Raw genomic sequence first — 15,212 nt, 5'->3', positions numbered from 1 at the left:
GACTGCAAGCAGGCAGAATGGAATAACTACTCTTAACAGAACCAAAAAAAGTTCCATCCACATTTGAGAAAGTAGTAAGGATTTTTATTGTCAAAACAAGTTAAGAGATACAAGCATAACAGAAAACACAAATAAATTAACTGTTCTGATCATTTTAGACTCCAGGGCATCTCTGTGGGAAGGTCAGCTCAGCTCCTTGTGTAGACACCATACTGTCCAAAGCAAAAGACAGCAGGAATTTGAGACAGTGTTCAAGACAATGATTGAACATGTACACAGTGAGGAGAAATGAAAAGGTGGTTCCCCTCGTCCCTTTCCTCAGTGAGGTACGTGTTTAGAAAGGTATGAGGCTCTTTTGGGGGGAAAATGATTGCATGCAGAAAATTTTTTAATTCTTCCACCTCCCAGAAAAGAATTTTTCAGGCCCTGGCCTGAACAAGAAACTCAAAATAGGGTGACACTAGTTTCGTATGAACCGCAAGACTATACTCGAACTGCAGTTGCCACTTCCTTTAAGAAAGTTTAACATCCATTTATCTATACCAAACCAGTAGACTGGATTTTCTCCCTTTGGAAGTTTTCAACCAAATGGGAGTTAAATTAATCTCACTTTAAAGTGCAACAAAGGATATGTAAGGCTAGTGTTTGTTCTGTGACACACAAAAGAGAAGCATCCCTCCAACAGCACTGGCCCAAGAGGTACTACGTAAGAACTGGCTGCAGGACAAAGTGATCCATGAGGTCTACCAAAAAGCAAGGAGATTCCGGTTTCAGCAGAAAACAGAGGGGATCCCTACCAAGGCTGGCTCTTAACTATACCCAGATCTCAAACAGATCCTGGGTCCCCATAACTGACAAGGCTGGAGCACACAGTGCCAGCACAGCCAAGAGGGCCAAAGTCATCTAAACTAGTCAGTGAACGCCTCTATGCCATGATTTGTCCATGCGCACATGGACAGTGGTAAAGGAATCAAGAAGCCTTGGTTTTGGAACAACACAAATATTATTTACCTATTAAGTAATGATCAAAGTTCTTGTGTAGGGTAAGTGATACAAAAATAGGTAATGAGGTCCCCATACATCACTGCTGAGGTTTAGTCTAACTTTAAATTAAAGCAGTACAAAATGGCTTCTTCCACACAAGGACAAGCTTTGCACTAATGTTTCTCAAAAGCCAATTATGTCTCCAGCTCTAGCCTCAGTTTGAGAGTTTTTTAAAAAGAGAAAACAAAACTTTTCCTATGTCAGAGCCAAGGTAAAGGGGAGCTGGGCTTAAGCCACCTCTATCCAGAGTCCCTGGAACAGAAAGAGCTCTAGAAGCCAGTGGGTGTGAGAACATTCAAGTCCCGCGGTTTTAGATTGTGGGCCCGCGGCAGCTGTTTCTTCCCTTCTATCACTGGGATGTCCATTTTGGGTGGCTTGAACACTGCTGGATCCTCGGCCATTCGGGTGGCTTGTGTGCGAATCAGTTCCATTGGAGAAGGCTTCTGGGCTCCTTTGTAGGCCTGGATGGCAAAACCTCCTACAGAAGTAAACCACAGAGCAAACGATTTCAAAATTAGTAAGAAGCTACCAACATACATGGTAAAATGCCCACCACTGCTCTCTTTCGTGAAGCGGCAGCCTTACCCGAATCAGACTTCTGGAGGGATCTTGGTCCAAAGACGCTCCATTTATCTGCCGAGCTTCTGTCTTTTTCCCCGCTTCCAGAATCCATGGTGCTAAGATTGGGGCCAGGTAAGGCTGTGGAAGAACCAGAAGTGAACCAGCCTCTGGAAGAGAAAGAATGAAATGGTAACACATCCTCTTCCTACACCTCTAGAAGTGTCCCACGCCAGGACTAGGGACTGTCAGCTCCCCCTCCTGGCTCGGAAGCCACAGGCTGACCTCCCAGTGTTGGACGTGGCACTGGCTTTGCTTTAGCCCACGGCTACTGGGGGGGTGGGGGCTGCAGGAAGGGCTCACCTGGGCTTCTGCTTAGGGGACGAGTGGGGGCTGCTGCTTGGGGTGGACTGGGTGGAGGCCGGCTGCTTCTCCTCTCTTGTTATCTCTCCGCTCTGGAGCTTTAGTTTCTGCTCAGATGGGTAAGAAGAGAGGCTTTTTAAAAATCACAGCAAATACAAAACAGCTAAGTTTGGGTATAAACAACCTGGTTCACACTAACTTCAGGCAAAAGGAAACATGAAGAGGTGAAATAGTTTTGGATTATAGGAAGATATTCCTTTGATTCTGCCATACTAGAGTTCCATCTTTTAAAAAAACGTATTCATTCTATAGCATATCCTGAACATCTCTGTACTAATTCCACACCAGAGCTTTCGACTGTCCACATTGACCAACCAATAAGTGGACGAGCCAGAACCCCAGTGGCGGGCCTTCCTCAACTGCCCTCTTTGCCGCTACTGCGCACACCCCGCCATCCCCAGCCTCTCAGCGCCAAGACTTGGCCGCTAACCCCTCCAGCTAAATGCTCCCTCTGTGCAGCCCTTCCTTCCCATAACCAGTCACTCCAGCTGCCCTCAGCGTTGTAAACAGACATCTAACAGACAGACCAGCAGTCTAGCAGGGGAGACAAGCCTACTTCTCACTGCTCCTAGGTCAAGGCTTCCATACGGTCTCCGTGCTCCGTGTCTAGTACACCAATGCTCAGCCCAGGCTATACTTCAAACAAATGACCGTGATGAATTTTCTCAACACTCAACATATCAAGTTACATGAGCTGGCATTTCAGCCATCCTCATGTTCTACTCCTATGGCCAAGATGCAGAAGGTGGGCCAGATTCAGTTCCACCATTATATGGGGTGAACTGTGCAAATGGAATTCAGACTGACACCCACCCTGGAAAGTTCTCAGTGTCAAAGGCTGACAGTGCCCCTCTCCGGAAGGATCTGTCTTGTCTGAGAGCTTAAGCTGGACACCAAACCAACCCTGACCCGCCACAGCAGTGGTTTTAAGTTTAGTGTGCAAACATCATCCGGGATGCTCATTACAAAATGCAGCCATCCACAACGTCTCATATCCCTGCCCACATGCCACTAACCCCCAACTATTCCTCCTCCATGTATTGTATATCATGATCCTCCTTGTGAGCCCCTCGGGAGCCAGATTCTCAGGCAACTCTGGAATATGGAGAAAAACCAACAGGAAATAGGGCATCAGGAGACTTGATTTCAGGTACTATGACTGGTTAATAAATACATAACCCTGGACCTCAGCTTCTTCATTTATAAAACATGGATGTATCTATGTCAGAGGATTAATAAGAAGATGAAGTGAATATGAGTGCTTGATAAATCTTAAAAGCACTATTAAGTATAAAGTGATATTCCCTGAAAGAAAATCATTTGAAACTATTTTATTTTATTCATACAATTATTTGGTCATTATTAACCTTACTGAAAATTCTCCATTTGTTCCAATTTTTAAAATGAAAGCAAAAACATCCCAATTCTATATTTATTTTAATTTTTAAAAAACTAAACATAGAGCATAACATTCCTTTCTAGCCAGTGTTACCTCTGTTGAGGTTGCCTGACTCCCATTTCTTGCCCTCAGAGTCAATCACCCTGGTACATAGTGACCCACGTTGGCTTTGTTGTTCATAACGTGCTCACACATATCACCTGTGTAAGCTCAGAATCTCATCTGACCCTCCGAACTAGAAGTAAGGGAAACAGTAAGTTTTATAGATGGATAAGCAGAAACTACGAGGCCAAGAGCCCGGGAGCTTTCAGCTAGAAAGTGCGACCACAAGGGGGACTAAACCTGCTCTAAATTCCTTGCTCAAGCCTCTTTCCACCACTCTCCACACCCCCAACTAGCTGAGCTGGTAACTTCAAAACCACAGCCACACCTCAAGCTGTGAATGATGAGGGTTTTGTTTTTTTTGCGGTACGCGGGCCTCTCACTGTTGTGGCCTCTCCCGTTGTGGATGGAGCACAGGCTCCGGACGCGCAGGCTCAGCGGCCATGGCTCACGGGCCCAGCCGCCCCGCGGCACGTGGGATCTTCCCGGACCGGGGCACGAACCCGTGTCCCCTGTATCCACAGGCGGACTCTCAACCACTGCGCCACCCGGGAAGCCCGAGGGTTTTGTCTTTTAAAAGTTCCTAAGAAACAAGCTTACGTGGAGTGCTTCTGCCACTCGAAGGTACTTGGTCTCCTCGGTGGTGAGGCCCTTGTGGGGTGTGTAGCCAGCATCTCTCAGCCCTGCCTGTTGCTCAAAACGCTGAATGCTCTCCTGGGTCTGTTCTGGGAACAGAGGAGATAACAGTCATGCCCACCCCCCTCTCCCATCACAAACTGGAGGAGATGAACACAGATATCCACTGTTCTCCCCGGGAGCAAGGGCATACACACTGGCCACCCGAGAAGGACGCCCAGACAGGCATCGTGGCAGGAGTTCTGAACCTCACACGAAGCCTAGGCAGAAAGAAGCCTTCCCTTACAGCAAGCTAAAGAGCAGGTTACTCCTAAAGGGACAGCCTGATAACCTCCAGGGAAACACTCCTTACCTTCCTCTCATTCATACCCTAGGACATTTTCTTTGTATTCAGAAATGCAACATGAAGAAGGCAGCTGACATTCAGAAACAGTGCAAGTTCTCCAAATATAAAGTTTCCTCAGAGATACTCACCACCCTCTTTACGATCTTCACCAAAGAGAAATGGGCCACGTTTAGGACAGATGGCACCAAAGTAGCAACTGGACCCAAACCAGAGAGAATGTGCCTTGAACTAACCAAGGTCTACTGATCCAATGTTTCCTGTGTGTGAAACTGCCCACCACAGTGCCTGGCACAGCAGGCAGACTCAACTTACTATCAGGGCAGTCTGACCCGATTATCTTGTCATCAATGTCAGTTATACCTGGGAATGACTGACAGTGGAATTTTTGCTTAATCTGTACACACACTATGTAATACACCCCCATGTACAAGAATGTGGCAGCTGAGGACCAAAAGTCCAGATGCCAGATGTCCTTTATGACTTAGTCATTCCCCTTCTAAGGGACTAGTTTATTTCCAACAGAAATAGAAGCAAAGGAAACATACACACACACACACACACACACACACTAAACGTATAAAGGTGTTTTCCAGTCTTGCCATGTAGTCACTTGAAAATTTTAAAAGCAGGAAAGGATTTAATGAACACGATACCTGGTATTTAAAATGCCAGGATTTTAAATGCAGCTTTTTTTTTTTAATTTATGACTACAGCAACATGAAAAGTTCATCGTAATATAAATTGAAAAAATACTGATAGAATGGTTTGTCTATTAGATTTGCAATTATATAAAAATATGCATATATGTGGAAATGACTAAGCCAAATAAATATCTGAGTGATAGTAATATATACTGGGGCGCTATAATGTTCTATACTTTTAGTAAACTCTATTTTCAATAAAGAAGTTACACTGTTCTAAAAGAACAATGACTAAGCTTCCTAACACTGCCAGGACACCTTCTCAAGCTTGCAAAATACAAGCAATAGTTGCTGATTCAAACAGTGCATTTATGTGTGAATAAGAAAAAGTCCAAGTAAGAGTTTGGACTTTTGGTTCCTGGGTGAGTTCTTCAGGAATTGCCCAAGACTAACTGATGCCCTCCAGAGCAGATAAACAAGGGCTTCCGACATCAAAACTGAGCCAACTAAAGAGAACCTCTACGTGCCCTGCCCCTGGCAGAGGCTGCTGCTGACAAGCAGAGCTGTATATCTAATAATTGTTAACTTCCCACTAGAAGCAACTAGAAGGGCCCTCTGGAACCAACAAGTTTAGTTAACTTGTAAGATTTTTTTTAAAAATTCAAGCTCTCTTGTTTCCAGTCTTATCAGGACCACAAATCACACATTCTTAAGACCAAAGACACTTGAGGCACCAATCTTGTCTCAAGATCCAAGAGGAGGAACAACTTTGAGCCATTTAATTTAAAAAAATAAGCGCAGGGGCGGTGGGAGATGTCTCAGTGTGTCTCCTTCTCCAGCAGAGCTTGAAACAGTATCAGCAGCCACTCCCGGCCACTGAGCACTGGTGCCATCTAATCCTCCCCTCCACCTGCCGGCCAGATTCCCCATCTCACAGAGGAGGAAACAGCCTCAGTAGTTAAGTAACTTGCCCAAGGTCACGCTGATGGATATGGGAAAATAAGGCTGTAGCAACGAAGCAGCAGGAGCGCACCTAAATCAACTGAGATGCTTAACGTTGGGCAAGTCTTCCACCTAAATGTAGCTTCGACACTGGTGATGACTCAGCAGCCAGACTGACCTCTGCCGGGCCGGGTTAGGACAGGTTAAGGCAAGTGTGTCTGCAGAACTCCCGCAGCTAGTTGTAGGAAGCCTAAACTCTTCCCCGCCCCCAGTTCTGAGAGCGCAGAATGCTTACTTGTGATCAGAGAACTCATGATGACATGGGTAGCTTTAGCCTTCACCACGGGGACCTTGTCCGCACCATCAATGGCCGATGGCAGGGCACAGGATGAGACGCTGGCCTCTCCTTCCTCCACCTGTTCAAGAGGGGCAAGGAGGCACCTGAGCCAGACAAGGGAGTCACACGCCTCAACTTACTCCTCTGGGAGTCATCAGATACAGGAGAAAATATGTGAAGGGGGGCTTGGTTGTCCACACCCAATTAGATATGTATTATCCATAGTAACAAAAGATATGACATTATACGAATAGCCTGTATTTATAAAAGTGGGAGAGCCAGAATTTGAAGCTCTGAGCTCTATTATCTTTCCAGATTATGTCTGTCCAAAACACAATATGCCCCTAAGGATACAGAAGAAACAACTATTACTAAGCATTGACCGTGTACCAAGCACCATGCTTGCTTTTGCTTAATTAATCACTGCATTCGCTAAGTGGTTCGCAAATTTTGCCAAGCACCAGAATCCCCTGGAGGGCTTGTTAAACAGACTGCTGGGCCCCAACCCAGAGCTGATTCAGTATGTAGGGCTCAAGAATTTTGTTTCTAACAAATTACCAAGTGATGCTGATGCTGTTGGTCCCTGAGACCACACTTCGAGGACCACTGCTCTAAGGGTTCAATAACGGTCTTTTAAAACAAACCAGAAAGTCTACGTAGCTCCTCAGCTTTAACATGAGAGAGCTGGAGCACGCTGCCTTCCTTAATCTAAACACCTGACACCGTGCTCAGGACTGACTGGAAGCAGAGGACTGGGTTTTACTCTTTGTTCTCTACTTCTCCAAAGGAATCGAGAAGAAAGATGGTCAGAAAGGAGGGGAGTAGAAGGAAGTATTGAAATGTATCCCTGTTACAAAACAGGATTTAAACTCTTCAGCTGTGACCTTACTCGAGCAAAACTTGAACCTCTGCTTTCTCACTTGGAAGACGGCTGACGATTGGGACATGGATGCCTAGGGCATGGATGGTTAGGACAAACAAAAGAATGCATGTAATGAGTCAAGTTGAGCTCTCCTTAGAAAGGCCAGTTGTTCCAAACTGTCAGCTGTTCCAGCTGGGACACAGCAGAAAACTGGAAGCCCATTCTTTGCCTAGAGAAGCAAGCAGCAGCCTTCATAAATGAAGAGGGTAGTGGGCTGCCCTCCCAAGAGCTATCAGGAGCCTTGCTTCTTTTCTGCTCCCGTCCCTTGAGTCTGCTGTTTTGGCATCACAGGCAGGCTGCTGGGGCCCTTTCCCCCTAGTACCGCCAATACTTTTTACACAAAATGTTTCCACCTCAACAACTGACTGGGTCAGATTTCAGTAGAAAACTGATATAGGGAACTTGCCCCAGAGCTGTAGGGGGCACTTTCATAGCAAGGAGCGCCCTGTTCTGAGAGCTTAATGGTATTGGGGGGGCGGGGGGGAACACTACACTCTTTAGAAAGGAAGGATCACATACAGCTCTGCCAAGGGAAACTAAGCCCGGAGCCAGGAGTCACAACATCAGCTCCACACCTAATATGTGCCAGGCCTTTCAATCCTCTTTTTTTTTTTTATAAATTTATCTATTTTATTTATTTATTTTTGGCTGCGTTGGGTCTTCGTTGCTGCGCGCGGGTTTTTTCTAGCTGCGGCGAGTGGGGGCTACTCTTCATTGCGGTGCACGGGCTTCCCATTGCGGTGGCTTCTCTTGTTGCGGAGCACGGGCTCTAGGTGCGTGGGCTCAGTAGTTGTGGCTCTCGGGCTCTAGAGCGCAGGCTCCGTAGTTGTGGCGCACGGGCTTAGTTGCTCCATGGCATATGGGATCTTCCCAGACCAGGGCTTGAACCCGTGTCCGCTGCAATGGCAGGCAGATTCTTAACCACTGTGCCACCAGGGAAGTCCCTCCAGTCCTCTTTTATTTAATGCCCACGGCACCTCCATGACAAAGTATTTTCATCTCTCACACAGAGACACTGTGGCTCAGGGGTGAAGCCCAAGCTCACAGCTGGTGCACAGACTGTTAGGTGGCTCACACCCAGGTCTGCTTAGATAGCTGCTTACTGGTACTTGCTGTCAGGACCTAGCTGTCACACAGCTCAAAGTGCAGTGAAACGATAGCTGCCGCTTAAAAGGATTCATCTGAACTGGGTGGGCCTAGCTTATTCAGGCAACAGGACCACCTTTCTGGCATTCTTGGTGGTTGGAAAGTCAGAGGCGAGAGAGACACAGTCCCTGCAGTCAGGAAGCACAGGCTTCAGAAACAAGCCTGCAACAAGCATGTCAGAACCCATGAAGCCCAACTGCACAAAAGGGCTGTGAGAGCAGATCAGTGTGTAACGAGGTATGTGTGTGCATGTGTGTGCATGTCAGGAGGGCCTTACAAAGGAGGCAGCTCTCACATAGGATGGCAGTGGGGAAGGGCATCTGAGGCAGGAGGGACAGCATGAGGAAAAGCACAGCATATGTTCAGGAAAGAGCCAATTTTTAATCACTCAATGAGCATCTTTTTGCAATCACTTTATGCCAAGTCCTCTGCTAGATACTGTAGATGGAGTATGAATCAGACAGGGCCCCTGCCTGCAGGAAGCTAATGGAGGGCAATGAAGTAACACAGGGATTGTAACAGGGGTCCACAGTACACTGGAGACCTCAAAAGGAGGGGTGATAGTCTTACTGGGAGGACGGAGGAAAATCACAGAAGAGATGGTTGAGCTAAGACTTAAAGGATGCCATCTGTCAGGCAGATGAAGTACGAGGATAGGATGGGGACTGTGAACATTCCAGGCAATCGGAGCAGCGAGAAGCAAAGACTTAGAGGCATCAAATACCCTATTAAATACAAGAAATCTTAGGTAACTTGCATGGCTGGATCACAGAGGGTGGGGGGTGGATTCGGAGGGGAGGGAGCGCAGACAGGACCTAGACCATGCAGAGCCAGACTAAGACTAAGGAGCTTGGATTTAATACTGTGGAAACGAGGGTGGGGAGGACGGGGAGGAGAGGGATGGAGAGGTTGTATTTCAGGTAGAAGACACAGCCATTCTAGTTTTGAATTAAAAAGGAAAAAGGCCTACCAACTCTACAGAAAATATAACATATATAGGGATTGGTGGCTGCCCAATTCTATGGGTGTCAGGAACCGCTGACAGCTTCTGGAGCAGAGGAAGGAGAACGAAGGGGTTGGGCCTGCCAACAGCAGTCAGCGGGGTCAGATACCTTGGCGAGGTGCTGATACTTGCGCTCTGGAATCACTGGCTTCCAGGGGATGCTGCCCATGTCCGATGGAGGAGGAGTCATGGGCGTAGGGTCCTCGAGGGCATCATCATAGCTGAATGCCCGGCGGTACATCCCGATGGGCAGGGACATCTTGCCTAGAGGCCCACTAGGCTCAAGAGCTAAGAACAGACACACCTGTCAGGATGGGCTCATCAACTGAACATACCAGTAGCTTTAAATTAATCTGTAGGCAGGAAAGCTCTGAAACACTCTTATTCTGGGACAGAGCAAGAAAAGCTCGTTCTGGAAGAGCTAATCCAGTCAAGGTAAGGTAACTACAAATTCCTTCCTCTCTGCCTGACACTGGATTCTCCACTTAGCCCACACAGCAGCCCTAATTCATTTTTATGGATTAGGAAACCAAAATTCAATTTCAATTTACCTGAGCAAGGTCACATAACTTGAAAGTGCAGTAAGGAATCAAAACCCAAAGCAATCTGATTTCAAAGCTTGTATTCTTTTTTATTTTTTTTTGGGGGGGGGTACACGGGCCTCTCACTGTTGTGGCCTCTCCTGTGGCGGAACACAGGCTCCGGACGTGCAGGCTCAGCAGCCATGGCTCACGGGCCCAGACACTCCGCGGCATGTGGGATCTTCCCGGACCGGGGCACGAACACATGACCCCTGCATCAGCAGGCGGACTCTCAACCACTGCGCCACCAGGGAAGCCCTCAAAGCTTGTATTCTTTAGGCCAAAGAAGCCCGTGGCAATCCCAAGACTCTCAACTCAGGCAAAACTGAGGATATGCAGTCTTGGGAATTCCCTGGCAGTCTAGTGGTTAGGACTCCATGCTTTCACTGCTGAGGGCCAGGGTTCAATCCCTGGTTGGGGGGACTAAAATCCCACAAGCCTCATGGCCAAAAAAAAAAAAAACACCATGAAATCTTGTTCCCAGTTTATACATGAGGAAATGAAGGCCCAGAGGTGGAAAATCCTCTGTCTTTACTAACTCACCTAAGATAACAAGAGCACCATGACAAGAAATATGTCAAATAATATGCTGTCCAGCAGCATCTAGAACAGTTTCGAATGTTCTATATGACTTAAATGGCACAGCCAATTTTCATCACAGAAACTACTGACAACGGTTCTCACAAAGCACTGCCAGCTGATCCTGCCATTCCTGTCCACCGGAACGGACTGGCAGAATGCCCCAGTGACGCAGGCTCCCCACCTCAAGGGCACACTCAGCTCTGCCAGATCAGGGAGCAAAGTTCATGTTGTTTGTTTGTGGATCCTTTCAGAGCAGAACTAACGTCCAGATCCTGCCTTCAGTGTGACGTTATCCTGCTGCTATAATTACACAATCACACTCTCCAAGACATCAACCTGTTCGGCAGTAAGTCCAAAACCAGCAAAGACATTCCGTGTAAACAACAAGAGGGCCAAGCAGTTACCATTATTATTATGATTAATGACAATTACTAACAAATCCATAGAAACAGAAAGAGGATTAGTAGTTGCCAGGACCTGGGGGGAGGGAGGAGCCACAGGAGTGACTACTAAAGGGACAAGGTTTTCTTTTGTGGGTGAGGAAGATGTTCTGGAATCAGACAGTGGTGATGGTTGCACAACCTTGTGAATATACTAAAAATCACTATACTGTTCATTTTAAATGGCTGAATTGTATGGTATGTGAATTATCTCAATTAAAACAAACACACAAGCAAATCGTAATTACAAGTACCCTTCCTTGCCAGGAACTTACATCCCTCATCTTTCCTAATCCTCATTAAGCAGATATTCTTCCCCTTTTCCAGCTCAGGAAACTGAGGCATAGATCTTAAGCAACACCCCACTAGCAAGTGTGAGGTGGGGGCTGGAACACAGATCTCAGCCAGCTCTCACACCCGCCATGCAACACTCCATGCTCCCCACCCTATAAGCATTAACCTAATGCATGCAACCCTGCGGCCAGGGTGCTTACAGGGAGTTCACAGTCATCACAACGACAATGAAAGACAAACTAAAACACAAGTTGAAGTTAGAGACTAGAAATGGATCCTTATCGGGAGACACAAGGGAGACTCCTATGACTCCACTTAATTTGGGAGCAATTTCAGAAACATCTTAAAGACTCATCCCAAGAGCCATCCCAATAGCCTTCCTAAGAATAATAATAAAGTCAGCTAATATTTACTAGGAGATAAATTCCCACAAATAGAGACCAAAAAATTTTCTGGGCAGTAAATGTATATTCATCTTTAACTCACATTTTCATGTATTTTATGTTTGATCTTCACAGCAAACCTGAGAGACAGGCACTATCGTCTATACTTTACTGAGAATCAAAAATTGAGTGATTCAGATTTTAAAAATCACTAGCCCTTCCCACTAAAACAGTCCAAGGAGGAATCAATGACTTCACTAACCCAGAAATTATAACCCTGTACAGACCCAGGACTCACTAAATGTTGCAGTGAGCATTTTCATGACTAAGTTCAATGTGTCTTGAAATCAGGCTGGTGCCTTTTTGCCCAAACTTTCATTCCTCCCACCCTCCTATCTCATCCTCACAAAAAAAGGGGGTGAGTTTAATCATTTTGGTTTAAGAACTACGCAGCTTATTCTAAATTTTTATTTGATACATAGGAAAGTGACAAATCTGTCATACCCTTAAGTGAAATAACTGTTCTCTTTCAAGTTAGATTTTTGGGTTCACACCCTGGCTGGGTGGTTAATAAGATAATATTTAAATGATGCCAATCTATTAAGTCTAAATACTCTCCTGGTGGCACAGAGTTACTATTAATATGTGGTTCAAAAAAGTAGTTTCTGTCTAGCTCAAAATGTTAAGGGCAAAACATAACTTTACCAAAAAGAATTAAGTTTACCAGGCACTTCTGGTTGTCTCGAAGCCATTGAAAGACTGGGATCCAGGTGCTTTTTCTATACAGAATTCAGAGCTGAGTCCCTGCCACCTAATAAAAACGACAAAGGGCATTTTCTTACAGTGAACACCAAAGAATAGCTCCAATGCTGTTCTTCTGACAAGCACACAGAGTTTTATGGCTTGGTTACAAGGTTGAAACACACACAAAAGAGGGACAAACATGCGAGGGAGAAAAAAAAGGATAAAATCAAAGGTCTCACTGTACCTGTCACTGATCTTAACACCTGTGATACGACAGACACCATACACAGTGAAAAGGTCACCTTACCAGAGTGAAATGATGTGACGATTATGCTGACAGACAGATATTAATGAGGAACACTGCTCAGCTGCTGCAAGTTAGCAAAGCTGCTCGGGAAGAGTCCATCCATTCCAGAGGTTCTGAGAACAACAAACAACCACCATTGGCACAGCCCTTCAGAGTCTGCCAAACACCTTCCTGTACTTTCATGTATCTCCTGTAACAACCTTGCAAGAGATACTATACTCATTTCGTTTTTAAATAAGTTAGGGCTCAGGGTCCAAATAACCTGACCCACAGCAAGGGACGAGGGATCCACAGTGGGTAAATTCATTCCTTGCTGCTAGTACTGACTGATATTCATAAGGGTTTTATACAACACTTATCTTGTGTTTTAACCCTTGCAGCAACCCTTGCAAAGCAGGCATTGTTTACCCCCAATTTAAAGAAAAGGAAACTAAAAAGCAGAAGTGATTTGTCCAAGATTACAGACAAGTGGCCCATCTGTAAGGCAGGCAGTTTCATCTCCATTTTACAGGGGAGCTCAAACAAAGCTCCGAGAAAGCCAAGTTACTTGCTTTTCAGCTTGCTGCACTCCCCCCTCTATCCTGATGAAGCTCAGAAGGCAAAATTGTTAGTTCCTCATTAAAGAATATCACTGAAACCAAAGTCGGCCATCCTCAGGGTCCAGGCAGCATTCCGACCCGACACCTCCCCTTCCACTTCCCAGTGCCCATCCCCTCCCCCCTCCCCGCAGAGCTCTGACTTCTCCTTCATAAGATACAGGACAATGCCACCAGGATGTGAAACGCCTGGGCTGACTGAACCGCCTCTTCCACCCGGCGAGGATAAGAAAGATTAAGGCGATTAGGGCCAGGGCCTGGCACAAGCCGAAAGTTCCCCGGGGCAAGGCAAGTAGGAGGCCTGGGAGGTATGGGCGAGAAATGGGGGGGTCCAGGACAAGGCCGGCCTGGTAAAGTAGAGGCGAAGCCCGGTGCCGGGGCATGATCACAGAGATACCCCACGGGGGGACCCCAGAAGGCGGGACGAGAGATGCACGGAGCGGTCCGGCAAAGATCTGAGCCTGAGTAAGGGGAGAGGAGAGAAGCACCACGAGGACCCGGGCCAGGGCCTCGGTGGAGGGGACGGGGGCACGCCCCTCCTTACCGGTGGAGGACCGAGCCCCAAGGAGGGTCCGGTCCGGCTCATCTGATTACCTGTTTTTCCGCCGCCGCGGAGCCGCCTGCGGCCCGAGCTCCGGCACTAAAGAGGCTCCGAGGACCCACGTCTCTCGAGAGGCTGTGGCGCATTCGGGACCCAAGCCATGGTGTGAGCGGCGCTGTGCCCGTGGCGACACAGAAGGCCCCAGACACCAAACAGGGAGGGACCACAGGGGGCTGGCCCACAGCCTTCCCGATAAAGTCTCCTGAGGCCGAGTCATTTCACGCGAGATTTGGCGGGGGCTCGATGCATGCTGGGAGTTGTAGTCCATGGTCGGGAAAGCCCCAGGATCTTAGCTGCACTGCAGGTTGGTAGGGCCAGAGCTCCGTGTGTGGAAACTGCCAGCTCCCATACGAAAAGCTACCCTTGACTAGCATTTTATGCCTGGGTCTGTGACAGGCTGAGGGCAGATGGAGGTGGCATAGTAAAGTGACACCCTCAAACCCGTTTCACGGAGGGGAAGTTGAAGAGATGCGAAGGCACTTTGACTAAGAAGAGATGAAGTGAGCAGGGACCCTCTTCCAGGAACAGCTGGGTTAGGCAGGGTTCATACTAGTAGCAGAACCAAAAGGGGAAGCAAATAGCACCAGCCTCTGCTAGGTAAGGTGGTCGTAACATTATTTCCCTTTTACACTAAGGAAAGTGACACTTGGAGAGGTGCCAGCTCAACTGTCATACCCTGAAGACTTCTTTTTTCTTAAAGTGTTTACAAATATGACAAAGCAATAAAGTTGAGGAAGTAAATGAAGTTGAAAAACAATCTATCCACAGGTCCAAAGTTTGCCATCAAGGCTCATTTCAAGAGGGCTATAGGGGCTTGGGGCTGGGATTTTAGATTTCAGCATTTGACCATTGGCCAGGCCTACTGGCGGGACTGAGAGGCTTTCTTCATGCACCTTTAAACTTGAATATGCCAGTAATTAGAGTCTTTTCTAAATTCTGTGATTAGCTTATAAATAGCACAATTACGTTGCAGTGTGATTTTTTTCTCGTGTTAAAAGTATTCTTTCATGGGCTTCCCTGGTGGTGCAGTGGTTGAGAGTCCGCCTGCCGATGCGGGGAACACGGGTTCGTGCCCTGTTCCGGGAAGATCCCGCATGCCCCGGAGCGGCTGGGCCCGTGAGCCATGGCCGCTGAGCCTGCGCGTCCGGAGCCTGTGCTCCGCAATGGGAGAGGACAAGACAGTGA

The 15,212-nt window shown here is 47.1% G+C and overlaps 1 protein-coding gene across 2 annotated transcripts; it reads right to left on the bottom strand.

The window, feature by feature from the left end:
• Nucleotides 1-68: 68 nt before the first annotated feature.
• Nucleotides 69-14,259, bottom strand: KIAA1191 (KIAA1191 ortholog). Of its 2 annotated transcripts, XM_032628925.1 has the most exons (9): nucleotides 14,021-14,210; nucleotides 12,831-12,943; nucleotides 12,504-12,590; nucleotides 9,609-9,787; nucleotides 6,387-6,507; nucleotides 4,127-4,251; nucleotides 1,966-2,072; nucleotides 1,630-1,772; nucleotides 69-1,522 (listed from the first exon to the last, which is right to left on the bottom strand). In XM_032628925.1, the coding sequence occupies exons 3-9, from the start codon at nucleotides 12,529-12,531 to the stop codon at nucleotides 1,314-1,316; spliced, it is 912 nt and encodes a 303-aa protein (XP_032484816.1). In that variant the 5' UTR covers nucleotides 12,532-12,590; nucleotides 12,831-12,943; nucleotides 14,021-14,210; the 3' UTR covers nucleotides 69-1,313. The 2 variants fall into 2 exon arrangements, with proteins under 2 accessions (XP_032484816.1, XP_032484817.1); XM_032628926.1 differs by lacking the exon at nucleotides 12,504-12,590 and having other exon boundaries at nucleotides 14,021-14,259.
• Nucleotides 14,260-15,212: the final 953 nt, after the last annotated feature.

The sequence above is a fragment of the Phocoena sinus genome, chromosome 3 (genome assembly GCF_008692025.1).
Source record: "Phocoena sinus isolate mPhoSin1 chromosome 3, mPhoSin1.pri, whole genome shotgun sequence".
In the NCBI taxonomy this organism is placed as follows: Eukaryota; Metazoa; Chordata; class Mammalia; order Artiodactyla; family Phocoenidae; genus Phocoena; species Phocoena sinus.
The sequence above is the reverse complement of the archived record's forward strand: the minus strand, read 5'-3'. Positions and strand labels throughout refer to the sequence as shown.

Excerpts from the sequence above, each read along its gene's own strand:
- KIAA1191 (XM_032628925.1), bottom strand. The coding sequence starts at position 12,531 with ATGGCTTCGAGACAACCAGAAGTGCCTG. Across the intron at positions 2,073-4,126 it reads GAGTGGCAGAAGCACTCCAC|AAACTAAAGCTCCAGAGCGG; the intron begins GTAAGCTTGTTT and ends CCATCTGAGCAG. Across the intron at positions 1,773-1,965 it reads TCCCCTAAGCAGAAGCCCAG|AGGCTGGTTCACTTCTGGTT; the intron begins GTGAGCCCTTCC and ends TTTCTCTTCCAG.